Source organism: Rattus norvegicus, chromosome 3 (genome assembly GCF_036323735.1).
Source record: "Rattus norvegicus strain BN/NHsdMcwi chromosome 3, GRCr8, whole genome shotgun sequence".
Taxonomy (NCBI): Eukaryota; Metazoa; Chordata; class Mammalia; order Rodentia; family Muridae; genus Rattus; species Rattus norvegicus.
The window spans coordinates 97,954,159-97,981,856 of record NC_086021.1 but is presented as its reverse complement, the minus strand read 5'-3'; the positions used below and the strand labels follow the sequence as shown (position 1 = coordinate 97,981,856).

Genomic DNA, 27,698 nt, shown 5'->3' with positions numbered 1-27,698 from the left:
TCTATTATGAAGGGTGTCGTTTCCCTAATTTCTTTCTCGGCTTGTTTCTCTTTTGTATAGAGGAAGGCAACTGATTTAGAGTTAATTTTATACCCAGCCACTTTGCTGAAGTTGTTTATCAGCTTTAGTAGTTCTCTGGTGGAACTTTTGGGATCACTTAAATATACTATCATGTCATCTGCAAATAGTGATATGTTGACCTCTTCTTTTCCGATCTGTATCCCTTTGATCTCCTTTTGTTGTCTGATTGCTCTGGCTAGAACTTCAAGAACTATATTGAATAAGTAGGGAGAGAGTGGGCAGCCTTGTCTAGTCCCTGATTTTAGTGGGATTGCTTCAAGTTCCTCTCCATTTAGTTTAATGTTAGCAACTGGTTTGCTGTATATGGCTTTTACTATGTTTAGGTATGGGCCTTGAATTCCTATTCTTTCCAGGACTTTTATCATGAAGGGGTGTTGAATTTTGTCAAATGCTTTCTCAGCATCTAATGAAATGATCATGTGGTTCTGTTCTTTCAGTTTGTTTATATAATGGATCACGTTGATGGTTTTCCGTATATTAAACCATTCCCTGCATGCCTGGGATGAAGCCTACTTGATCATGGTGGATGATTGTTTTGATGTGCTCTTGAATTCGGTTTGCCAGAATTTTATTGAGTATTTTTGCGTCGATATTCATAAGGGAAATTGGTCTGAAGTTCTCTTTCTTTGTTGTGTCTTTGTGTGGTTTAGGTATAAGAGTAATTGTGGCTTCGTAGAAGGAATTCGGTAGGGCTCCATCTGTTTCAATTTTGTGGAATAGTTTGTATAATATTGGTATGAGGTCTTCTATGAAGGTTTGATAGAATTCTGCACTAAACCCGTCTGGACCTGGACTCTTTTTGGTTGGGAGACCTTTAATGACTGCTTCTATTTCCTTAGGAGTTATGGGGTTGTTTAACTGGTTTATCTGTTCCTGATTTAACTTCGATACCTGGTATCTGTCTAGGAAATTGTCCATTTCCTGAAGATTTTCAAATTTTGTTGAATATAGGTTTTTATAGTAAGATCTGATGATTTTTTGAATTTCCTCTGAATCTGTAGTTATGTCTCCCTTTTCATTTCTGATTTTGTTAATTTGGACGCACTCTCTGTGTCCTCTCGTTAGTCTGGCTAAGGATTTATCTATCTTGTTGATTTTCTCAAAGAACCAACTTTTGGTTCTGTTGATTCTTTCTATGGTCCTTTTTGTTTCTACTTGGTTGATTTCAGCTCTGAGTTTGATTATTTCCTGCCTTCTGCTCCTCCTGGGTGTATTTGCTTCTTTTTGTTCTAGAGCTTTTAGGTGTGCTGTCAAGCTGCTGACATATGCTCTTTCCTGTTTCTTTCTGCAGGCACTCAGCGCTATGAGTTTTCCTCTTAGCACAGCTTTCATTGTGTCCCATAAGTTTGAGTATGTTGTATCTTCATTTTCATTAAATTCTAAAAAGTTTTTAATTTCTTTCTTTATTTCTTCCTTGACCAGGTTATCATTGAGTAGAGCATTGTTCAATTTCCACGTATATGTGGGCATTCTTCCCTTACTGTTATTGAAGACCAGTTTTAGGCCGTGGTGGTCCGATAGCACGCATGGGATTATTTCTATCTTTCTGTACCTGTTGAGGCCCGTTTTTTGACCAATTATATGGTCAATTTTGGAGAAAGTACCATGAGGAGCTGAGAAGAAGGTATATCCTTTTGCTTTAGGATAGAATGTTCTATAAATATCCGTTAAGTCCATTTGGCTCATGACTTCTCTTAGTCTGTCGACATCACTGTTTAATTTCTGTTTCCATGATCTGTCCATTGATGAGAGTGGGGTGTTGAAATCTCCCACTATTATTGTGTGAGGTGCAATGTGTGTTTTGAGCTTTAGTAAGGTTTCTTTGACGTATGTAGGTGCCCTTGTATTTGGGGCATAGATATTTAGGATTGAGAGTTCATCTTGGTGGATTTTTCCTTTGATGAATATGAAGTGTCCTTCCTTATCTTTTTTGATGACTTTTAGTTGGAAATTGATTTTATTTGATATTAGAATGGCTACTCCAGCTTGCTTCTTCTGACCATTTGCTTGGAAAGTTGTTTTCCAGTCTTTCACTCTGAGGTAGTGTCTGTCTTTGTCTCTGAGGTGTGTTTCCTGTAGGCAGCAGAATGCAGGGTCCTCGTTGCGTATCCAGTTTGTTAATCTATGTCTTTTTATTGGGGAGTTGAGGCCATTGATATTGAGAGATATTAAGGAATAGTGATTATTGTTTCCCTTTATATTCATATTTGGATGTGAGGTTATGTTTGTGTGCTTTCATTCTCTTTGTTTTGTTGCCAAGACGATTAGTTTCTTGCTTCTTCTAGGGTATAGCTTGCCTCCTTATGTTGGGCTTTACCATTTATTATCCTTTGTAGTGCTGGATTTGTAGAAAGATATTGTGTAAATTTGGTTTTGTCATGGAATATCTTGGTTTCTCCATCAATGTTAATTGAGAGTTTTGCTGGATACAGTAACCTGGGCTGGCATTTGTGTTCTCTTAGGGTCTGTATGACATCAGTCCAGGATCTTCTGGCCTTCATAGTTTCTGGCGAGAAGTCTGGTGTGATTCTGATAGGTCTCCCTTTATATGTTACTTGACCTTTTTCCCTTACTGCTTTTAATATTCTTTCTTTATTTTGTGCGTTTGGTGTTTTGACAATTATGTGACGGGAGGTGTTTCTTTTCTGGTCCAATCTATTTGGAGTTCTGTAGGCTTCTTGTATGTCTATGGGTATCTCTTTTTTTAGGTTAGGGAAGTTTTCTTCTATGATTTTGTTGAAGATATTTACTGGTCCTTTGAGCTGGGAGTCTTCACTCTCTTCTATACCTATTATCCTTAGGTTTGATCTTCTCATTGAGTCCTGGATTTCCTGTATGTTTTGGACCAGTAGCTTTTTCCGCTTTACTTTATCTTTGACAGTTGAGTCAATGATTTCTATGGAATCTTCTGCTCCTGAGATTCTCTCTTCCATCTCTTGTATTCTGTTGGTGAAGCTTGTATCTACAGCTCCTTGTCTCTTCTTTTGGTTTTCTATATCCAGGGTTGTTTCCATGTGTTCTTTCTTGATTGCTTCTATTTCCATTTTTAATTCCTTCAACTGTTTGATTGTGTTTTCCTGGAATTCTTTCAGGGATTTTTGCGATTCCTCTCTGTAGGCTTCTACTTGTTTATTAATGTTTTCCTGTGTTTCCCTAAGTGTGTTCATGTCTTTCTTGAAGTCCTCCAGCATCATGATCAAATATGATTTTGAAACTAGATCTTGCTTTTCTGGTGTCTTTGGATATTCCATGTTTGTTTTGGTGGGAGAATTGGGCTCCGATGATGGCATGTAGTCTTGGTTTCTGTTGCTTGGGTTCCTGCGCTTGCCTCTCGCCATCAGATTATCTCTAGTGTTACTTTGTTCTGCTATTTCTGACAGTGGCTAGACTGTCCTATAAGCCTGTGTGTCAGGAGTGCTGTAGACCTGTTTTCCTCTCTTTCAGTCAGTTATGGGGACAGAGTGTTCTGCTTTCGGGCGTGTAGTTTTTCCTCTCTACAGGTCTTCAGCTGTTCCTGTGGGCCTGTGTCTTGAGTTCACCAGGCAGCTTTCTTGCAGCAGAAAATTTGGTCTTACCTGTGGTCCCGAGGCTCAGGTTCGCTCGTGGGGTGCTGCCCAGGGGCTCTCTGCAGCGGCAGCAACCAGGAAGACCTGTGCCGCCCCTTCCGGGAGCTTCAGTGCACCAGGGTTCCAGATGGTCTTTGGCTTTTTCCTCTGGCGTCCGAGATGTGTGTGCAGGGAGCATTCTCTTCTGGTTTCCCAGGCTTGTCTGCCTCTCTGAAGGTTTAGCTCTCCCTCCCACAGGATTTGGGTGCAGAGAACTGTTTATCTGGTCTGTTTCCGAGACTCTTTTTTTTTTTTTTTTTGTCTGGAGCTGAGGACCAAACCCAGGGCCTTGCGCTTGCTAGTCAAGCCCTCTACCGCTGAGCTAAATCCCCAACCCCTAGAGAGCGAAATTTAGTAATTTTTTATTGAAACTAGTGGGGTTTTTTTTTTTGTTTTTGTTCTCTCTCTCTCTCTCTCTCTCTCTCTCTCTCTCTCTCTCTCTCTCTCTTTTTTCCTCTTTTTTTTGGAGCTGGGGACCGAACCCAGGGCCTTGCGATTGCTAGGCAAGCGCTCTACCACTGAGCTAAGTCCCCAACCCTGAAACTAGTGTTTTGACACTGCTTACCCCCTTCTGCATCTCCACCCGCTGACTGTTGCTGTTCCAGTTTAGCTTCCAGTTCTTGTTGGGAACGCAGAAACCGACTTGGCTTAGGAGCACCTGTTGGCAGCTTGACCCACTCTTCTTCTAATTCTTTCAACTGTAAGTATTAACAAAATATTTTTAAAATGTATTATTAAAATGTGCTATTACAAAACATAAAACCTATACTTACTGATATTTTGGGACTCCCTTTCTATTTTTATGGTATTAATAGGAAAATCAAAGACAAAACTTTATTTTGTAGCATAAGTCAAATCAACCTACTACTTTACCACACTGAAGGTTTATGTCTAAGAACAAAATTCTTTTTTTTTTTTTTTTTTTTTTCCGGAGCTGGGGATCGAACCCAGGGCCTTGTGCTTCCTAGGCAAGCGCTCTACCACTGAGCTAAATCCCCAACCCCAACAAAATTCTTTAAGAAAGATTTATTTTCTTTAATGTGTATGAGCGTTTGCCTTCAGGCATGCAAGTATTCATATACTTCATATATGCAGAGGCTATGAAGGCTGGCTCTACAAGAGCTGCAAATGCCCTTAACCTGTGAGACATCTCTCCACTTTCCAAATTCATTATTTTTAAGATAATATCACTAATTTATGAATCCAAATATGCTATATTATCAAAAAGCTCCAAAAGTAACTATATGACAGAATTGTTTCATCCAAGCAAGCCCTTCTACTCAACAGAATTATAAAAATATGTTTTAAGTTGACAGATCTAATACTACCAGGCCCGGGGATACAGAAGATGGAGATGTTCTATAGACACCTGAACAAAACAGAACCTAGTTCTGTCTAATATGTGTAAGATACAGGACTTGCTCCCTATTTGGGGGTGTGTGGGGGGGGGTAGGGGAAGAGTGATGGACAGTAATAGCAAAAAGTCTATGCTCAAAAATTCAACCCATTTAAATCTTCAAAATAAAAAAATAATTATGTGTAAGAATAGATATTAACAATTACAAGTAGGAAATGCATCTATATTAACCTGATACAAAAATAAGCAAAGAAATCTGCACCTTACCTGGACAGAATTTATATTTTGTAATGTGTGTTTCACAGCATCTCGATTCCATCGATAAATCTCTATAGCAAATAGTTTGGCTTCATCCCGAACAGCCTTGTCTCGAGATTCAAATAGTTTTGGCAACACTTTAATAATTGGCTTTAGTAAGATGATTTTGGAACCAAATTCACTGTAAGTAAAAGATTTGAGGGAAACCTGTCAACATGTCATGCTTCATTGAACATTATAGCTCCAGAGCATGTATTGCACACGGTGTGGTGATGCACACTTTACTCCCAGCACTTAAGAGATGGAGGAAGGAGGCTCTCTCTTGAGTTCAAGGCCAGCCTGGTCTATACAGTGAATTCCAGGATAGCCAGGGCTGTGTAAAGAGATACTGTCTCAAAAACAAACAAACAAATAAATAAATCATATATGAATATGTAAAATATTTCTTAAGGTAACAAATGGAGTTCAAAACCATCTACCTATATACTTATCCATCCATATCCCATATGTATACATATGTAGGTTATATATTTAATAATTAGCTGTCATTCTTAGACATTTGTCTAGAGTCCAAAATAATGTTAACATTTAAAAATGGAACTTTCCATTAACTAAAGAAAGATTACTCAATCTGACGGGTTCATTCTTAATTTTTCAGGTTCATCTGACATTTCATTCTTGATTTTTCAACTACCATATTTCTGTGGTGGTTTCAATAAAAATGGCACCATGCACGGTGTGTCATTGAGGGTGGGCTTTGTGGTTTAAAAAGCTGACAAAAGCTGACACAAGGTCTCCTCCCCCCAGTCTCACTCCATGCTTGTCTACTGCCTTGCTCCCCACCATGATGATCATGGGTTTACCATTTAAAACTATAAGCAAGTCCCCATTTAATGCTTTCTTTTAGCTGCCTTTTTTTTTTTTCCTTTTTCTTTTTCTTTTTTTCGGAGCTGGGGACTGAATTAATGCTTTCTTTTATAAGTTGCCTTGGTCATGGTGTCTCTTCACAACAATAGCAAAGTAACTAAGACAACCCCTTAACTCTTTTTGATTTAGTGTTTTAGTGTTTTTTTCCAATGGGAAAACATCTGTATTCTGACTTGTTATTTTGTAAAATAGGATGTTTAGCCGTATAAACTGTTGGTTTATACGGTTCATAATTAACCGATATTAGTGTTGAGATACAGTATTGCTGTGAAGGGCACACTAGCTTCCATTTCATAATGTTCTAATCTCAGCTTCCCAAGGGATATGATCACAGACATGTACCAAGATGCTAGTTTTAGTATTAACTTTCTGGTCTTAATTTTTAACATTTCTCAACAGCAAATTCTGAAACAGCGAGGATTCAATTATAAATTACTGAATTTCAGAATGAGTTGGACTCAAATACATTTAAGGCCTTTAGTTCTTTTAATTTTCAAGAAACCTAGGGCAGTTTTGGTGATTCTCCTGTCTCAGTATGCCAAGTGCTGGGACTTCAGGTGATAGTACTTACTATAATCAGTTAAAACAATATACTGTTAACACATGTGTGTAATTTTATCTCATTTCCACAAATATAACAAAATCGCTCGACAACAGCTATAAAAGAGAATAAAAGAAATGAAACAAGTCCACATGGAAAAAAGATACATAAACAAAACCAATTCCAATTTTGATAGAAAAGTTAGGTATCTTAGCACACACTTATAATTTTAGAAATTGAGAGGAGGAAGATCAGCAGTTCATGGTCATCCTCAGCTACATAGAAAGTTTCAAGACAGCAGAAGTTACCCGAGTCCTTGATCAAAACACTAAAATGAATGAATGAATGGAGAAGTTTAAAAGCAAAAACAGTTTCTACAATCCTATTTTAGGAATGACAGAATGTTTTCTGCAACCCCCTAAAGTTGTCACCAATAGTAACTTTAGGAGGCTATGGCACCTAAAATGGAGCAGTGTAGCCTCTAAGTCCTAAACAGCTACTTTTACATTCTGAAATGCTCTAGGAAAACAAAAAAACACCAAGGTAAACTACAGATCATGAATAAGGACGTGCTGGAAGTAGAGACATTCCGTAGTAAAGTGCTTTCCTAGAACATTAGAGACCCTGGATTTTTTCCCTAGGCACTGAAAATAATGACACAGACACCACAGATAATGACTGCATAAAAAAGATAAATGTAACTTATTCTTTTCCTATACTTATTCTCCTAGTCGGTTTAAAAGTAAAATACTACAGTATAAAACAGTCTGAAGTAGAAATTCTTAATTTAAAGGCAGAAGATTTTCAGTATGATGTACATTTTATTATATTAAGGATAGAATAGGGGGACTAGAGATAGGGCTCAGCAGTTAAGACCTCTTGCTATCCTGAAGAGGACCTTGGTTCCTGTGTTAAATTCACAACCACCACTAACTCCAGCTGTGGGGAATCTGATCCCCTCTTCTGACCTTTGTAGCAGTAGGCATGCACACAGCACACATACATGCAGGCAACACGGAATACATCTACCATACAAGCAAAGTCTGTAAACTTATTAAATTTCTCTATCTATCTATCTATCTATCTATCTATCTATCTATCTATCTATCTATCTATCTGACCATTTAATTTAGCCCAGTGTGGAGGGGAGGTTGGCAGTATCGAGAGTAGTGCTTGTGGTCTAATCTGAAAAATTTCTAAAAGGCAAAAATGATACAATTTTTACTATCCATAAAGATACACTACGTATGGTGGCTCATCCCTGTTATCTTGGCACTCTAGAGAGAGAGGCAGAAGGAATGCCATGAGTCTGAGACCTTGAGTTAGAGAGAGAGACTCTGTCTCAAAAACAAAACAAAGCTAAAGGAAAAGCTCCATGTACTTATTATACCATAAAAGATTAGAAATAAAGAAACTGTCATTGGGACAGCAAGCTGGCTCAGTGGGTTTTAAGCACTTGCCTGACCTGAGACTGTCCGCTGAGCTTTCTCTCCATGTGTGCTCTGGCACTCTTGTACCGTACTCCCATTCATGAATCACATACACATGCGATGATAAAACAATTAAATAAGGACACTCTATCACCCAAAAATCTAGATAAAAGTCAAACTTTATAAAAGAATATTAGAAATCAGGCAAAGGAGAACAAAAATCAAGGATAGCTCAACAAAATTCAAGAATGATACTTTCACATAAAATAAACATGTTAAGACACTTATCTCCAAGATGTGAGTCATAAACCAAAGGAATGATCTTCACCTAAGATTTCCTCTGGGGCTGGGGATTTAGCTCAGTGGTAGAGCGCTTACCTAGGAAGCGCAAGGCCCTGGGTTCAGTCCCCAGCTCCGAAAAAAATAACCAAAAAAAAAAAAAAAAAAAGATTTCCTCCTTTCTGTATTTTTTAATATGTAGGAATGCTCTGTCTGAACATAAATCTATATGCTAGAAGAGGGAATTAGATCCCTTCTTAGGAGATGGTCATGTTGCTGGGAATTGAACTCAAGACCTCTGGAAGAACAACCAGTTTTCTGCTTTTTTTCTTCCCCGCCTCCCCGCAGCCAGTACTCTTAAATACAGAATCATCTCACAAGCCCTAAGTAGTGCCTACTTTTTAAAGTAGCTAACAGTGGACAATGACTGGAGATAGGAGGCAGGACTTAAGAACTGCCTAGATTTGGGTGTAGCTAAGTGGGAGAATGCTCAGTCTTCAACTGGAAAGAGGATTAAGAGTCAGTTTAATCAGAACCACTGACTTAACAAAGTCAGAGTTCTCTACCAAATCTTAGCAACTTGTCCCTCAAGGACAGTGCATATATAAAGAACTTCAGTGTTCAGTAAGAACTCTAGGACTGAAGACAAGGCATATAGGAGTTAATTTTTTTTTTTTACACCAAACCAAGTTTAGAACAAGTTATTTTTGATGTTTACCAAAAAGACTCCAAACAAAGGTTTGCTCTAGCCAAAATACTAGCTTTATACCTAACCTGAGCCTACTGTTGAAGCTAGCAGGAAAAAACTGCATATACACACACATAATTTTACAAAAAAGAGCTAATTCCCAAATTGAACAGAAATGTTCCCTGCTCTCCTTCAACAGAAAGGAATTTAGAGAAAATAACCAAAGAACAAACTTGAAGGATGAAATTAGAAGTTTAACCGTCTCCATTTCTGTTTAAACCTAGAACCCAAATTCAGTCAGCATACTTAAGAAAACTAAAATACAAAAGGTCTCACCTTAAGGCTTTCCTCAGTGTTTCTATACAGGCCACTATGATCTTGGGGTTCTTATTATCCAGGCCTTTCAGGAGCTCTTCTTGTACAGACTCTCCTTTCTCAATCTCTACGTACATGAGGCAAATCTCTATGCCTAGCTCCTTGGCTTTGGCTTTAGGTTGGTTGAAGACTTTACTTACGACACCCGATACAACTTCACCTGTTGTTCTGTAAACACCACACACACACAAACGGATATGTAAGTAAAAAGAGATAAGCTCTAGACACACTTCACTATGACTTCAGTTTATAAGTATAGAAATTCAGACACAGAATTGTCTTTGAACATTCTTTGCAGCCTATCTTTAGGGTGTATGCATGTGTGCCTGTCTTACATGTGAGTGTGCAAGCATATACTCTATAAAGAATTGTAGAATTGCTATGTTTTGAAATAAGTTATTTTAGACATTTTTAGGACAAGAGAATTTATTCATACAATGAGGGACATATCTTTAATAAGGAAAGACTCAACTTCTTAGCAGAACCTTTTAGTAACTTTATCGCACTGAGTGCCTTGTAAATTAAATAAAACTCATAATTACGGAAGCTAAAGGAACCAATTAGGTTAGGGCTACAGGTAGTATTTGCCAAAAAAGCTTCTAATATCAGAAGAATTTGTCAAAATTCTTTTTTTAATCAAAATGTGTCAAAAGTTTCTGATATGCGAAGAAATAAAAAATTCAATCTTTTCATTAATATTGGTTATAACTAACCAAACTGTCAAACTGAAGATGTTTACTTGCCTGGTCATTGAAGTAAAAATATCTTTATGGGTTGGGGATTTAGCTCAGTGGTAGAGCGCTTGCCTAGGAAGCGCAAGGCCCTGGGTTCGGTCCCCAGCTCCGAAAAACAGAACCAAAAAAAAAAAAAAAAAATCTTTCTTATATAATTAATAGTCTCAACTTTTTGTGTGTAGAATCTCTCATCGATGACTTATTAGATACTAAGAAAAATCAAGTTAATAAAGTATAGACAATAAAGTATAGACATCTATAGTTGGAGTCAAATAGGCCAGGAAACACATTAGAATTCACTACCTCAACAAACAAACGGCCTTGGAAGTTAAATGGTGATTACATGTTTTAAGAGAAGTTTTTCATAATGCTCACTTGTTTTCAGTAAGGCTCTTATACTTTCTTTATGATGACTTTACAGTAACTACTTCTACAAGCATGGTGGTTCGAATATGCTTGGCCCGGTAAGTGGCACTATTAGGAGGTGTGGTCTGTTAGAGGAAGTGTATCACTGTGTAGGTAGGCTTTGAGGTCCTATGCTCAGTTTCCTAACAGTGTGAAATGAGAGACAGACTACTTCTGGCTTCAGAGCAAGATGTAGAACTCTCAACTCCTACAGCACACTTGTTTGTCTGCCGGATGCCATGCTTCCTACTGTGATGATAATGGACTGAACCCCTGAAACTCTAAGCCACTGTCAATTAAATGTTTATCTTTATATGAGTTACCTTGGTCATGGTGTCTCTTTGCAGCAATGAAACCCCAACTAGGACACTAAATTTTGAATAATTCCCATATAAAATGCTCAAAAAGAAAAAAGGGCTAGCTAGAATCCTCAGAATGTAAAGATACTTGTTGCCAAACCAGAGGACATAAGTTCAACCTATGGAACTTAAGGAGTGGAAAGAAAACTATTTCCACAAGCTGTCCTCTGACTTCCACATGTACCCAAACACATAGAAACAAATAATTATTCCATTTTAGAGATTTCATGTACCATTTAGACTAATTAAAGACAATGAAAGACTATTAGTATGTTCTAAAATTGTAACAGAGGCTCTATAAATACACATACTTTTCTGTGTAGCCTTACACAGAGATGTTTACTGAATTGTAGAAATAAATTACTCACTTTCCTGCAACATGAGCATTTTCAACATAGACAAGTGCAGCTTCTAGTCCTTTCAATTGAACCACTGCGTTGGAATCTGTGACAAATTTTTTGATTAATCCTAAGTATTTGGACCATTCTGGACTCTTTTCATCCTTTATTTTCTGGAAGATCTTCAGGGCCTCTTCATACCCACTTAATCTTGCTTTCCACAGCTAAAACAAAATTAGTATTTTGAAACAAGGTTAATGGTATTATTCAGTAATAATCTGTAGAAGTAAAAGAATATCCTGTAAGATAATTTGAACAAAATATCCCATAACAGAAAAAAGGAGTTTAAGAAATTCTGAATTCTGACAATTTTCAAAAAATAAGTGGTCAATGAACAATTTATTTTGTTGTTTTGAAACAGGGACTCTTTTCTGTCCTGGAACTCACTATGTAGATCAAGCTGTCCTGGAACTCAGAAACCCACATGCCTCCTTGTGCTGGAATCAAAGGCCTGTGCCACCCATGCCCAGCTTCAATAAACAAAAGAATGTTTTGCCAAGGCTACCTAGAAATTAATAGCAAGGCCACAGAGGCAGCTCAGTAAGGAAGCTTGCTGGGTAAGCCTGATGACCTTGGTTTGACAGAACCTTCTTAATTAAGATGCTGACTTCCACATATAGAGAAATTCTGTCTCAAAAAAACAAAAACAAAAACCCAAACAAAAATGAGAAAATAGCTAACTTGTTGATTTTAAGTAGACATTTGTAAGAAAGGAAATGGAATTCTCAACTCTACTATGTGGGAGAAATTTGCTTTAAAAATGGATAGGCATGGTAAATTATACCTATAATCCCAGCACTCAGGAAACTGAGGCAGGAAGATTGTCTTAGCTGTAGAGCCATACCCTGTGTCTAAATTAAATTAATAAATTTAAATAAAAATTAAAAATCTCACAGGTATAGTTAGGGAAAATGAAACCAACTGAAAAACATAACCACTAAATAATAATATAAATCATAAATTAACTATTAACTTAAAATTATCCATAATTAATAGATGGCTAGTCTAAGAGGATATACACTGGAATATATATCATATAAACCAGAGAATCTAAAAAATGCTGGACATCAAGAGTCAAACCAGAATATAACTGCAACACAAAAATAATGAATTTGCAAATGAAAAAGCTACCCAACTTGTCATTTTAAACATATATTTTCTTCTTCTAATACACTTTTCTTTCTTTCTTTAAATTGTTTCCAGACTATGTGTGTGTTTGTGTGTGGTTTTGTTTGTTTTTGAGACAGTGTTTCTTTGTGTAGTTCCTTGTCCTAAAACTCATTCTGTAGACAAGGCTGGCCACCCTGCTTCCACTCTCCTTTTTGACTGCTGGGATTAGAGACAAAAATTTTAATGAAGCTAATGACACCTATTTTGTGTTTGTGGGATATGTGTGTGATGTGTAGTATGTGGTTATCTGTGTGACTAAAGGTGCACATGTGCCACAGTATATGTACGTGTAGAGGTCACAAGTCAACTTTTTGTAATAGCTTTTCTCTTTCTACCCTTTTTTTTGGAAGCAGTGTCTCCCTCATTTCTGCACTGCAAACTTAGGCTAGCTGGCCTGAGAGCTTAGGAGATTTACTTGTCTCCATCTCCCACTTAACCACAGGCTGCTGGGATTACAAATGCAAACCAAATCATCGAATTGAGCCTTTTGCATAGATTTGGGTTTAGAACTTAGGTCATCAGGCTGGAACAGCAAGTGTTTTTTTAATTACTAAATCATCTCCCCAGCTTTTTTCCTTTTTCCTTTTTTGACAGGGTCATTTAGCCCAGCACAGGTTGGCCTAGGATTTGCTATATAACCAAGGATAGCCTTGATTTCCTGATTCTCCTGCTTCCATATCTCCTGTACTGTCACACTTATTTCAAGTATATGTGCTGCCAAAGCGAGCACAAGACACCTATTTCTAATGACATAAAATATGTTCTTAACAACACATCAGTGTTTTTTTAAATTGCCAATGTTTTTTACATTCTAAGTAAGGTGTACTATAAATAGTGTAAGTATAAGCAAATAGAATAAGTATAACTAGTAGAAGTATATAGTATTAAATATATCAAATATATTAATACACATTAAATGTAACTATAAATAGTATAAGCAGATGTACTATAAAGAGTATAACTGCTGATAAAACAAGTTAATAACAATACATTTATGTTCTAGAAGTCTTACCTTGTGTTCGCATTTCTGATCAACTGGTAGTTTCAACCACTCACTATCATCTCCCATTGTGCTTCTAGTTTTCTCTTGGAGTTAAAAGTACTCCTAGTCAGATAAAAGTAGATACTTGTTAACTCTAGTAAATAGACCAGCAAATATTCTCATGGCAAAAGTGACTTTTCTTTGGTTATTTCATCATACATTTGATCAAATGCCTACTATTTAATTCCACTAATAGAACACTTTTCTTTCTTTTTTCCTTTTTGTTTTTTGAGACAGGGTCTCACTATGATTCTGGCTGTCCTCAAATTCACATAGATTTGCCTGCTATGTGCTAAAATTAAAGGTGTGTGCCACAACTAGTTAATAGGACATCTTAATCAGAAAAAATGGGAGGTGGAGGCAGAAGGATGGATACTTCAACATCAGTCTCACCTACATTTAGTGAGTTTGAGGGCAGCCTGGGTTATGTAAGACACTGTCTCAAAAAACATTTTTTAAAATGGGAAATATAAGACATAACAAAGAATAAAACAAAGAAATGAGGGGGCTGGAGAGATGGCTAAGAGGTTAAGAGCACTGATTCCTCTTCCAGAGGTCCTGAGTTCGATTCCCAGCAACCACATGGTGGCTCACAACCATCTGTAATGACATCTGATGCCTTCTTCTGGTGTGCATGAAGACAGCTACAGTGTACTTATATACAATAAATAAATAAATCTTAAAAAAAAAAAAAACAAAGAAATGAGCTACTTGGCCCTTAAAAGAATATTGGAGGGTTGGGGATTTAGCTCAGTGGTAGAGCGCTTGCCTAGCAAGCACAAGGCCCTGGGTTCGGTCCCCAGCTCTGAAAAAAAGAAAAAAGAAAAAAAAAAAAAAGGCCTCTTCATAGTAAACCAGCTACACAAATAATGAACACAAACACTGCTTTATATGCGTATTCTTTGTGTTTGTCCTCTTTCATGGCTGGTACAGAAGGTGTACGGTAAAAGGGAACGCCACTAATTTTTTTCAATAATTTTAACTTAAAATTTTTTAGTTTTTGTTTTGTTTTGTTTTGTTTTGTTTTGATGTTTGCAGAGGCGGTTCTTTCCTGCTACATTTAGAACCAAACTCTAGGTTGCTGGGCACATGGTGGGTGCCCAGAGCTTTACCCACTGGGTCAGCTCGTCAGTTCTTATTGGATTTTTTTTTCCTTTCCTTTGCTTCCCATCCGACTGTTTCTGTCAGTCTGTCTCTCTCAGAAACAGGGACTTGCTATGTGTAATAGCCCAAAAAAAGTTTGAACCCACGATTTCTTTTGCTTTAGCCTCCTAAGTTGTGGCCATTACAGGCATGAGCCACCAAGGAAGACTCAAGTTCTAGAATTTCTAACTTATACAACAAAAATACACATGCATTGTGTATGAGTGAAGCATCACAATAAACAAAACAAAACAATTAACAAAACTGACAAATTGTATGGTGGAGAGATAATTCAGCAATTGAAAGTATTTGTTGCTCTTCCAAATAACCCAAGTTCTATTTCCAGCACCCACATGGAAGTTTACAACTATCTGTTCAAGGGGATCTGACACTTTCTGATGCACAAGCTCACATAGTAAAATAATACCTAACAACAACAGCAGCAAACCTGGTGTGTGAGCGAGGCACAGTGGTATAGTTCTGTATTTCAGCATTTGGAAGGCTGAGGCAAGGCAAGCCAGTTTGAGGTCAACTAGTGCGTTAGTTAGACCTTAGTAAGACCCTCAAAAAAGTAAGCAAACACAAAACCTCTGATATGTGAACCTACCATGCAACCAACATATTGCAATACTATTGCCATTTCCACCCTCTTCTTTGCCCACAAAAGAACTTCCTTAAAGAATACTTAAATCTGTTTTTTGATGGAGACAAGAGCTCTCTGTCCTGAAACTCACAATGTAGAGTGCTTAAAGGCATGACCCACCATGTAAAATTTAAATCTATGTCCTAATCAAAATTTTCTTCTTTTGAGAGATAGCCTCATAAATCATATAGCTCTGACTGGCCTGGAACTTGGATATAGAAAGGCAAGCCTTGAACTCACAGAGATTCTCCTGCTTGTTTCCCAAGTGCTGGCATTAAAGGCATACACCACTATGCCCTGGCTCAGTCATATTCTATGGACATCTGTATAAAGGTTATCACACAGTGTAGTTTTCCTATGAGTTGCTATTTCACCGTTTTGTTTGTAAAATTTATATATGCTAGTTAAACTGTGATTCAAAGGCTAGTGGGATAGCTTAGCATTGGAGTGCTTGTCTGTGTGAGCCCTGTGCTCCTCTCAAGTCCTGTAAATAAAGTATAGTTCAGAGTCATGTTTACAAACGGAACTCTCAGAAACAAACAGACATGTAAATAAACATTTAGAAACTTGTATAGCATCAATTCTAACTTCTTCTATTGTAGCAGTTTTACTTAACAAGGCTTAAGTGTAAATTCAACAAGGAAAGTAGAATATAGAACGAGGCTGAAGAAATCAAGGTCAGACTCTGAATGGTCTTCTAAGCAAATGTTATAACAATTTAGGTATCAGTTCAAAAGTAACAGGCAACTTTGAATTACTGTTATAAAATTACATTTGCTATCAAATTTGTATGTTTCTCAGCCAGAGGCTTGTTTTTCAATTTATTTATTGACTAACAGACTGATGATTGATTGAAGTGCTAGAGATTAAACTCAGGACCTCTAGGTCAGTGCTTTACTAAGCTCCAGTTCCAGTCAAACTTGTATTTTTCAAAGAGGATCTGAGATGTGACTTGGTGGGTGGAAAGCTTGAATAGTACACACAAAGTCTTGGGGTCTGTCCCTACACTGCACAATCTCAGATGGTAAATCTTCAATTCAGGAGATAGAGGCAGGAAGATCAGGATATCAAGGTCATCCTCAGGTACCAAGCAGTTACAGGACAGCCTAGGATGAATGAACTCCTGACCCAAAAACAAAAGTAATCAAAAACCATATAACACATATGTAAATCCATGTACAGAATGACTTGAAAAACAGAAAAGACAGGAAACCGGGAAAGGGAATAACATTTGAAATGTAAATAAAAAAATATTCAATTAAAAAAAAACTAAATAAAACAAACAAAACCAGAAAACAGTCAGAAGGCCATGAAGAATTTAAATTAAAGATGATGGTACTCTGGGTCTAAGAGAAAAGTCATGTTCTAAGTGCACAAATATTCCTTTTACTAAGTTCATGTTAACAAATGGAAGAGGGGTTTTAGACGAGCTGAGTTAAGACAGACATTAGATAAGCACTGATGTAGGCAACAGTTGGGGACTCAAGCCTGGAGCATCAAAGACAGATGAACTAGAGATTTAAAAGTAGGAGTGTCAATAGACATATGTAACTAAACCAACAGGACAGCACTGAGGGAGGAGTGCACAGTGAAAAGACCAAGGATAGAGTTTAGATTAAGTTAGCATAGAAGAGAACAGGCGAGGCTGGGTAGTATTGTTTGCCTAGGTAGAATCGGGGCAGTAAGTTAAGGCTCTAATACCCTATTTTCCTCCCCCCCCCCCCCCCCAGCTGGGGACCGAACCCAGGGCCTTGCGCTTCCTAGGCAAGCGCTCTACCACTGAGCTAAATCCCCAACCCCTCTAATACCCTATTTTAACAAACAAAAAGAGTAACTCTCCAGGCCCAACAACAACAAAAGCTACAGTTCACCATGCACAGTGCCTGCCTAGCACACGCACAACCAATAAACACTATCCAGAGAAAGAAAAATATACTCATCCTAAAAGTAGTAATTCATGATATTTTAGTTTTTAGTTCCTGAGAAAATTTTTATGATTTTTCTATTTTATCTTGGAATGCACACTGTTTAAACAATGTTTTGTCCCCGAGGCACTACAGACGGAGAAAGGCCAGAGATAAGTTAGTCAGCAACATATGTAGAAACGTAGGACTAATAATACTGTAAAGTTACTGGGTGGGTTATATGAGTTAGTTTAGATGAAACTCTTGGAGATAGATACTCAGAATCTAAGGGCTGCAAGTGCTCAAAAAGGCAGCTAGTTATCATCTGATAGCAAATAGAAAGTATCTATTTCACTCTTAATTTTATTTGACATTAATTTATAATTTTATAGGACTCAAAACACTCAAAGTAAATTTAGTTTCTAAAAAAATTTGTACATGATACTTTAAAATGATATATTGAATAAATCAAACTCAACATCTAGAAAATAAAATATACTACACACAACACACAGACCCCTTAATAGTTCTATAGTCATTTTCTTTTACTTTATTGGTGCACTGACCAAGTAAAGAACTGGAACCAGTCTTGTCTCCCCTTTTTAGATAGTTTCACTAGACAGCTCAGGCGAGCTTCCAAATTCATAATTTTCCTGACTCAGCTTCCCATTTACTGAGATTATAGGTGTGTGTCACCACACCTACCTCTGTTATTTGTGAATTAAAGTGACTATTGGAAAACCATACTTTGTCTTCCTGTGCAAATATTAATTAACAATTATCATAAAGACCATGCTCTGATGTCCATAATTTATTTTCGAAGTAATGAAGAAACACAATAATATGGAATACATATAGAACAAAACCTCAGTTTCACAAAAGATCACAGTTAAAGGCTTGAATAATCTCTCCTTAGAGAAATGAAATGTTTTCCAATAGATAGAACAAATTAAAACCAAATAAACAATAATTAGAATGAATAAAGTGAATATGTATCAAATGATAACTAAAATTAATAACCAAAATGCAGTGAACTAATCCAGTAAAATAATAGGAATACAAAGAAATAAAATGTGAATAGAGTTTATAACACAGTTGAACCTTTACGACATTATGCTAAGTCGAAGTGGTATGATTCCACTTCTATAAAATGTCCAAAACAGGTTTTAAAAAAAGTAAGATTAGGGGTTGGGGATTTAGCTTGCCTAGCAAGCGCAAGGCCCTGGGTTCGGTCCCCAGCTTCCAAAAAAAAAAAAAAAAAAAAAAAGTAAGATTAGTAAATGCCTAGGGCTTAAATATATCCATGTTTGAGCATAAAATCCTATCATAAATCGCAGACCCTAGTAATCTAGTATTCTTACTCTTCAACCACCTAAAAATTAAGGCACAGAGAGATTATGTGATAAATAATGTTAGAACTGGGCTTAGAAAGTTTCTGCTACTTTACATCCATGACTCTTCCTAACTACCTAAATGCTAAATGTGGTATGCTTCTATTTTAAATTTTTATGTTCTGATAGTCTACAATAACCAGAGAGCTAATAAGCAGCTTGCATTTGCCTTTTACTTGAAAAGACTCATTGGCAGTTCAATTCTTCTATGGCAAATTCCCAAGCTCTTGACCTACAAAGCTCTTCACTATCAAATACAAGAGCTCTGAATTTGATTACCATTCCTGGACTCTCACTTTGGCTAAGAAAATGCTACTGCAGAATCAATAGTATGAGCCTGAGAAGCTTGAGGAAAAATTTTGCCCACTCAAATCACAATCCCTAACTTTTATTCCAGCTATCTGGAAGGTTAAGACAAGAGGATGACTCGATTCCAAAGGTTTGGGAGTCAGCCCAGGTAACATACCAATTATCATCAATATCACAAACAAACAAACAAACAAACAAACACCATAATAAACCAGAGCAGCAAGATGGTTCAGTGTAAAAGCACTTGCTGTCGAGCCTGATGGCCTGAGTCCCTAGAATCCACATGAAGCAAGGAGAGAGACAACTCCTTTAAGTTATCCTCTGGCATCTACATATAGGCTGTGACATGCTCATCATGACTACATCCCCAAATAAATAAATGTCCTAAAAATTTAAAAATTTAAACCTTTTAAATGATTGCTGATATGCAATGATGCTCATTTGAGAAAAAAGGCAACCATAAAATAATAATAATAATGAGCCTATGTGTTTAAAGACCCTTACTTAAAACACATGTAGGAAGAGCATATGGACTAAAAAAGGACAAAAATTATGTAACTGTCATAGAATATTTAAGATTACTATTACTTGCCCTAGGCCAAAAAGAATCTCATCTCTACAGGAGGAGGAAGCAAAAACAACACCATTCTTCTAATAAATACCTTCACTGCCTCTAGATATTCCCATTAACAAGAATAAGAACAAAAGTGAATCACCTTGCTTGAGTATTCTGCATTATTGGAGGTAGAAATTTGAATGGCTTCTCTAGCAACTTATCTCACCAAATTTCGGTTGCTTTCCCTGTTCTGGGATCATGACCTTCCAAACATTCCCTCAGAAACTGAGACAGGTAAAGTAACGTATCATTTACATTGTGCCATTTTATCAGCAGGAAAGAAGGTTAGCTGAACTCTCCCTAATAGATGATCATTGTCAATGACTCCAAAATGGGTACTGTATACCAACACAGGCCTCTAGGAAGATGGAAAGCTAAACCCGCTGTGAATTAGGTCAACTTTGGGAGTTACTGTTCAACACTACCAAGGTGATTGAAAATCTAGAGCTTACTCATGCGGGAGGCTAGCCAGGTCTCTAAATCCCACGCTAAAAACCCAAGGCCCAGAGTACTAGATTCAGCTGCATCCCCATCCTGCCCCACCAGGTTAAACTCTGCTAAAAATCAATCCTCTCTTCACTCCAAGCAGGAACTAGGCTCGGGAACCACTCAAACAGAGCACATCCAAACACCGTAGAGGCCGCTGTCACCACCCACAATTAGAGCTGATGCCCGGACTTTAGCACACTGCAGAGGGCATTGTTTTCACTCCTTCCCGGGCTTAAACCCTGAAAGGCCGGTTAAGTCCCATGTACTGTCCACTAGGACTTCCGGACCAGAACAGGATGCCTGCCCCCTTTTTGTAGTCTGACACTTACGCTACCCTAGCAGGGCGAGGTCGACCCTAATATATGTCCGTGCAGGATCAGCAGGAATACCCGGTAGCAGGCGGGAGGCAGCGGCATTGGTAAGTCAGCTGCTGGGAACCGCCTCCTACAGGGCGGGGACAGGAGCACCGCTGTCAAGAGTGCCCGCCCCACCCTCAATGCTCCTTTGCACGCACACAGAACGCTTAAAGGGGCCACAGCGACCTTTACCGAGAGGTCTGTAGACCCAGGGTGCTGCCTCTAGCTCAGAGGTTTTCCAAAGTAGGAGATAAATAATGGAACAACTTGGAAGTGGATCTCTGGTTTGGTAGTAATAAAGATAATATCACAGAAATAAAGGAGATGACTAGTTCCCAATACCATTAATTCTAAAGTTTTCGAAGGGTGATTAAACAATAATCAAACCATCAGAGTAAATCATGAAGCTGCTTTTTCCCCCCATTAACTTCCCTAAGAAGTAGCAATTTTCAAATTGCTACAGAAAGACTTGGAAATTCTAGCAGCTTTCAATGCTTCCCCTTGTCCTTTCACAGACTTCCTTCACAGCTAAAGGAAGGCTCCTAGGTAATATCAGATAGGTAGGATGGTACTAGGAGGCAAAAAAACTAAGATAACTTTCCCCTCTTATGAATGGCCTATCAAAAATTCCCTAAGAATTCGCAAGTCTATGTAAGCAAAGGAATATTGTATACAAATGCAATTGGTATATGCAATTATGTACTTTAAAAGGAAGTTCTTAAAAATAAAAAAAAAAAATCTTAAAAAAACCCCAAAACATAAAAGGAAGTTCTTTTGTAGGTAAACTGCATTAATACCTCAGGGAATAACCAGTACTTTTTCTTGATCCATCATCAGGTAAGGGTATTTACTGAACAAGTCTAGCAACCTTAGTTGAGTCTCTGGAACCACATAGAGATGCAAGGAGAGAACCCTACAAAGTTCTCTGACCTCCACACAATTAAAGTTAAAACAAAACAAAACCTCCAAAACTCAAAAAGTAAATACATGGTCTTTGAGATCTTTGAAGATTATCACTGAGTATCAATTTTTTCACTAATTTTTGTCTCTCCCAACTTATTCATCAACTCTGAGTCCCTGTGTTCTATACCCAAGAATACGTAAATCAAAAATAACATCTGCAGATACATATAACAGTGATTTCTTCCTTTTTATTACTTGATTGCAAGATTATAAATATTATGTTCCTATTTATCAGGTCATGACACTAAATTGTTAACATGGTTTGAAAAGAAATTGCTAACAGCCTTCCCACACAGGTTTTTGTATATATGTTCAGTTTTATTTCTCTTAAGTAAATACCCACATGCTTTGTGGTATGCAAGTGTACATTTAATCTTACAAGTAAATAGTCATTTTCCAAAGTAGCAGTATGAACCATTTTGTATGCCCCTTCCAACAATTTTGGAAGTTCAAGGGTAAGTGAAATACCAGTCCTAACTTCCTGTCTGTATCTGGTTCTATACCTAAGAAATAAAGTCAGTTCTCTAAGCAATCATTAATGATTTGTAAATTATTTGTAAGATCCTTTTTAAAAATCAACCAGTCTCTGACTGTTTAGTATGAATCATAAGTGTCTTTTTTGGTTTTTGTTTTTGTTTTTGTTTTGTTTTGTTTTTTTTTGAGACGGCCCTGGCCATCCTGGAACTGAATCTGTAGACTGGTTGGCCTCGAATTCAGAGACTCACCTGCCTCTGCCTCCCGAGTGCTAGGAATAAAGGTGTGTGCTACCACCAATGCAGGTCCACTCTTTCAGATTGCAGATGTGAATAGTCAAATCAAGTTACTTTTCTTACCAGCAACCTTTATGGATCAAGAAAAAGTACCACTTGTCAGGACAAATGAAAAAAATGTATCATTTGAATCCATTAGTCAGAATTTTCTTTTAAAAGATTTATTTTTAATTGTGTGTAAATATTTGTGTGTGTCTGTACTAGACATGTAAACATCCATGCAAATGTCCAGGGAAGCCATTAGAGAATGTTAGATCTCCTGAAACTGGAGTTACTAGCATCTATGAGCTACTACTTGATGTGGACAACTGGAATTGAACTGCTGTGTATCAATCTCCTCAAGACTGAAACATTGCATCTCCCAAGGAACTTCCTTATCACAAAAGATAAAACAACTCAAAATAGCTTCAGGGAAGTCCCTAAAACTGTTCAGATTGACTATGACCCTCTCTCCCCAAGATTATATAAGAAAAGTTTGTTGAGAGTCACTCTCAGACAAGCCTAGCTACAGAGACGCTGAGGCCAGGCAAGGTTTAGATCAAATGAGTTACTTACTTGAGGTTTCCAGCTTTTGAGGTAAGTTTATTCAGATGCTGATCACTGAGCCCAGAGATCCGACTGCAGTCTGAATGTTGGCATTGGTCAAGCACCTCCTGTCTCAGTGTTGTGTAAACTGTTTTCAATCACCTTTGATTGGTTAATAAAGAGTTAATCAGGGCTGGAGAGATGGCTCAGTGGTTAAGAGCACTGACTGCTCTTCCAGAGGTCCTAAGTTCAAATCCCAGCAACCACATGGTGGCTCACAACCATCTGTAATGAGAACTGATGCCCTCTTCTGGTGTGTCTGAAGACAGCTACAGTGTACTCATATATAATAAATAAATAAATCTAAAAAAAAAAAAAAAAAAAAAGAGTTAATCAGCAATAGCTGAGCAAGTGAGGAGGCAGAACATCCAATACCAGTGAAGGGGTATAGGTGGGAAGAGGAGAAAGGGGGAGATGTGTCACCATGAAGAGAGAATGGATGGAGCAGAAGAAACCAGAGCAAGACTAAGATGGCAGGCAAACATCACATAGCAGTAAGTTGTTGGGAAGTAGGCCAGGCCAGCACAGTCAGGTTGGAATAGTTCAGTATTTGCCCAGCTCTAGTGCAAGAAGCTCATTAACAAAAATATCAAGTCTAGTTCTCATTATTTCAGAGCTAGGGGAGCACAGAAAAGCCCCTAACATTTGCAGTCACCTGCTTTGATGATGCATCTGTCTCTAAGTTCTTTCTGCTCCTTTTAAGTAGCCCCTCACACACATTTCTGTCAGCAACCCTAATAAAATTCATTGTTTCACCAACACTGAACTTTGGTGTTATCCAGTCTTTGGTCTGTCATGGGCTCATTACCTGGGGTGAACAGGCATGTATATGAGTCTCCCAAGGCTAAGTGTTGTCACACAACATGAACTCAGGCCCTCTTAAGAAGCAAGACGTGCTCTTAATTAACCTCAGAGCCAGTTCTCCAACCTCCAATCTGATTTTCTCAATATTCAGATGGACTTTTCTATGGTTTAAATAAAATTCTAAAATAATGTCTTCATATAGCAAGTCACATTAAACACCTTTATTTTTAAATCATAATTTTCTAGAAGACAAAAAAAACCCTATTAAACAAATATATCCCATGTTACAAACAAATACCAAAAGCTTTAAAAGAGGGCATTAATTGCTTAATTTATAGTGCATCAATACAAGCCCAAACAGTGTATCTAGAAGCACATATGGAAGATGATATTCTGAAACCTCAGCATGGAAGAGACAGGAAAACGACTAGAAAAATGACTTAGCAGTTAAAAGCATTTATTCTTACACAGGACCCAGGTTCAGTTCCCAGCACCCACATGGCAGCTCATTACTGTAACTCCAGTTTTAGGGGACCTGACACTATTCTGTACTCCACAGGTATCACACACTCACATGGTACAGACATACATTTAGGCAAAAACCCACACAAATAAGTAGTAATTTTGTTTGTTTTAAAACAGGATCTAGGGCTGGAGCGATGGCTCAGCGGTTAAGAGCACTGACTACTCTTGCAGAGGTCCTGAGTTCAATTCCCAGCAACCACATGGTGGTTCACAACCATCTGTAATGGGATCTGATGCCCTCTTCTGGTGTCTGAAGAAAGTGACTGTACTCACATACATAAAATAAATAACTCTTAAAAAAAAAACAAAAAACAAAAAACAAAACAGGATCTATTCCTAGATGTCCTAGAACTCATGATGTAGACCATGCTGGCCTTGAACTCACAGAGATCTGCCTGCCTCTGTGTCCCAAGAACTGGAATGAAAACCATGCAATTATTATTATTATATTTTTAAGAGTACTGGGTTTTAAGAGCAGAGGGCCCAGGTTTAATTCCTAGTACCTAGGTGGTGGCTAAAAACTGCTTGTAACTCCAGTTCCTGGAATCTTCTGGCCTCTGCAGGGACTGTAAGCATGTATTACATATACACACATGCAGGCACTCATATACATAAAAGAAAAATTAAAAGGAAGAGACAAGGAATATAATTAGGAATGCAAGAAAGGAAGGTTGTCTGGACATTGGTAAGTGATTTGTTCTTTAGTTGAGAATAGGAAATAGAAATATGCTTTTTAAAAAAGAAGATAGCATAATTATTTTTAATAAATAAGACACAGTGAGTTCAAAATGAGAGCGACTTTGCCTTCAACTAAAAGGCTCTTCTAATGTAAAGACACACTCTGTAATGTTAAAGGACTAGTGTAAAGCACCCTTTTTTTTTTTAACTTAAAAGGTATAGTGGGTGTGGGGGGTATTTCCAACTTCTTTCTAACATTAACTACCCATAACACTTCGGAGAAGTCACCTCCTCTTTGGGACTTTAGTATTGTCAGAACTACAAGTTTGTACTGACAACTTTCCCACGTCTAAAATATTGTGACATGGTACTTGTCCAGTTACCAAATAAACAAGGTGTTTTCAATGTCAAGTTTCTCAGTAGTAAAATAACTGTCTCACTGGCAAAAATCACAGACCTATTTTCTACCCCTTGATTAAATCATTATGAAGGAATAGTAGTTTGCTTTATTCTAGTATTATAGAAATAGTAATGATCCAAAAAGCTTGCTGAAACTCCAACTTTAGAGGCACCTGACTCTTCTGGCCTCTTTGAGTATCTGCATTCATGTGTTCCCACCACCACATAACTAAAATAATTTATTTTAATTAGTAACAAACAACTAAGAAATAAATATAATCAAGATGACAAAGTTCTATGCTCTTTCATAAAATAATAAAGATCAGGTTCCACAAGATGAAAAGGTGCCAGGCAGTGTGCACACAACTTCAGGTGTACTCAGGAGGCAGAGGCAGGCAGATCTCTGAGTGCAAGGCCAGCCTAGTCTATAGAGCAAGTTCTAGAACAGCCAAAGCTATACAGAAAAACCCGTCTAGAAAAGAACAAAAACAAAACAAAAAGATATAAAGGTTATTATGGTTCATTTGCAATCACATCTATAACAAAACTGTAATGTTTTGAATGCACCTCTAGACCAAGGCCTGTAACAAGAACAAATACTGTTGCCAAATCAGAAAAACAATGTTTTCTGGCAATTAAAAGATGTTATTAGGGAGAGAAAAAAAACTATCTCTGTGAAAAGCAAATGACAAAGAGGACATCTAAGTTTCCTCTGAATGTCAAAAGGATTATCTGTTTATCTGTATAAATTTCATGTCTAACTTAATATAAACATAGATGGAAAGTTACAGAAACAACTATATACCAATATGCCATCGAGGACACTAGTATAAAGATGTATACTACCTACTTCTGTCAGTTGAGAGGGCATACTGATGATACCCCTGTAGAAGCAAGTATACTGTGTATCTGCATCTTGATTTCTAAATACCCACTAAAAGGAACCAGAGCTCAAGGAAGAACAGTCTAATTCTAATTTTGGAGTTGAATTAGGGAAACATAAAGGAGCCTAGTACATCTTGTAGTGCCAGAAAAATAAAACAAAAACAAAAACAAACAAACAAACAGAGGGGCTAAGAGATGGCTCCATGGATGGCTAAAGTGCTTCCTGAGCAAGCATGAGGTTTAACTCAGTTCCGAGCCATCTACAGAAGAGCCAAGACAGGACAGAGTAGATTCTGGGGGCTCACTGGCCAGTCTAGCCAAAATGGTAAAAGTCAGGTTCAGCAAGACAGACTGACTCAAAAAAATAAGATAGACCAGAGGAGAAAATTCAGTAGGTATAAGCAATTGTTGCATATTCCTGATGACCTGAATCTGAATTATGATCCTAGGAACTCACATAAAATACTCAATATGGTAGTATGCATCTGTAATCTCAGTACTCCTGAGATGGGAGGTAGAGATAAAATTGTCTAGAAGCTCATTGGCTGGGCCAGCTAGCCTGGTGTATCATGGCAATGCAATAGAAACAGAGACCCTGCCTCAAAAAAACAAGGTAAGGACTACCAAAACTTGTCCTCTAACCTCCATGTGACACACACACCACAAGGAATAAAACAATAAACAAATGGTGAGGGCTGGAGATGGCTCAGTGGTTAAGAGCACTGACTGCTCTTCCTGAGGTCCTGAGTTCAATTCCCAGCAACCACACGGTGGCTCACATCCATCTGTAAAGAGATCCGATGCCCTCTTCTGGTGTATCTGAAGACAGCTACAGTATATATATATATATATATATATATATATATATATATATATATATAAATCTTTAAAAAAAAAAAACAAAAACCCAAACAAATGGTGATACAGGGACTGATGACACAGACTTCTAAGCCCAGCTCCTAGTAAAACAGAGACTGAAGAATCACAAATTCAAACTACATAAAAATTTTTAAAAATTTCACTACAGAAAGCTGTGGGATATAGCTTCATGGTATAGCGCTTGTCTAACATTTGTTTTGTTTTTGACATTTTTTTCTTCCATTTTTATTAAATTGGGTATTTCTTATTTACATTTCAAATGTTATTCCCTTTCCCGATTTCCTGTCCATCAGCCCCCTAATCCTTCCCTCTCCCCTTCTCCTCCCCATCCACCCCCCAATACTCCCCCCCCAACAATCCCCTACACTGGAGATCCAGCCTTGGCAGGACCAAGGGCTTCCCCTTCCACTGGTGCCCCAACAGGGCTATTCACTACTACCTATGCAGTTGGAGCCCAGGGTCAGTCCATGTATGGTCCTTGGGTAGTGGTCTAGTCCCTGGAAGCTCTGGTTGGTTGGCATTGTTGTTCTTATGTGGTCACAAGCCCCTTCAGCTCTTTCAATCCTTTCTCTAATTCCTCCAATGGGGGTCGAATTCTCAGTGGTTTACTGCTGGCATTCGCCTCTGTATTTGACATGTTCTGGCTGTGTCTCTCAGGAGAGATCTATATCCGGTTCCTGTCAGCATGCACTTCTTAGCTTCATCCATCT

General features: G+C 37.7%; 1 protein-coding gene across 12 annotated transcripts in view; it reads right to left on the bottom strand.

The window, feature by feature from the left end:
• Ckap5 (cytoskeleton associated protein 5) overlaps positions 1 to 27,698 on the bottom strand; it is a 102,085-nt gene that overhangs the window by 67,194 nt on the left and 7,193 nt on the right. For 5 of the 12 annotated variants that reach the window (XM_017592175.3, NM_001426928.1, XM_063283666.1 and 2 more), the window contains exons 2-6: positions 13,620 to 13,712; positions 11,408 to 11,601; positions 9,503 to 9,709; positions 5,311 to 5,482; positions 4,252 to 4,384 (exon numbers count right to left, since the gene is read on the bottom strand). In XM_017592175.3, the coding sequence (XP_017447664.2) occupies positions 4,252 to 4,384; positions 5,311 to 5,482; positions 9,503 to 9,709; positions 11,408 to 11,601; positions 13,620 to 13,676 (763 nt within the window). In that variant the 5' untranslated portion in view covers positions 13,677 to 13,712. Of the gene's footprint in view, positions 1 to 4,251; positions 4,385 to 5,310; positions 5,483 to 9,502; positions 9,710 to 11,407; positions 11,602 to 13,619; positions 13,713 to 19,755; positions 19,876 to 20,473; positions 22,304 to 22,788; positions 23,122 to 27,698 lie in introns of those variants that run through there. The other 7 variants (XM_063283664.1, XM_063283667.1, XM_063283661.1 and 4 more) reach the window with 4 other exon arrangements.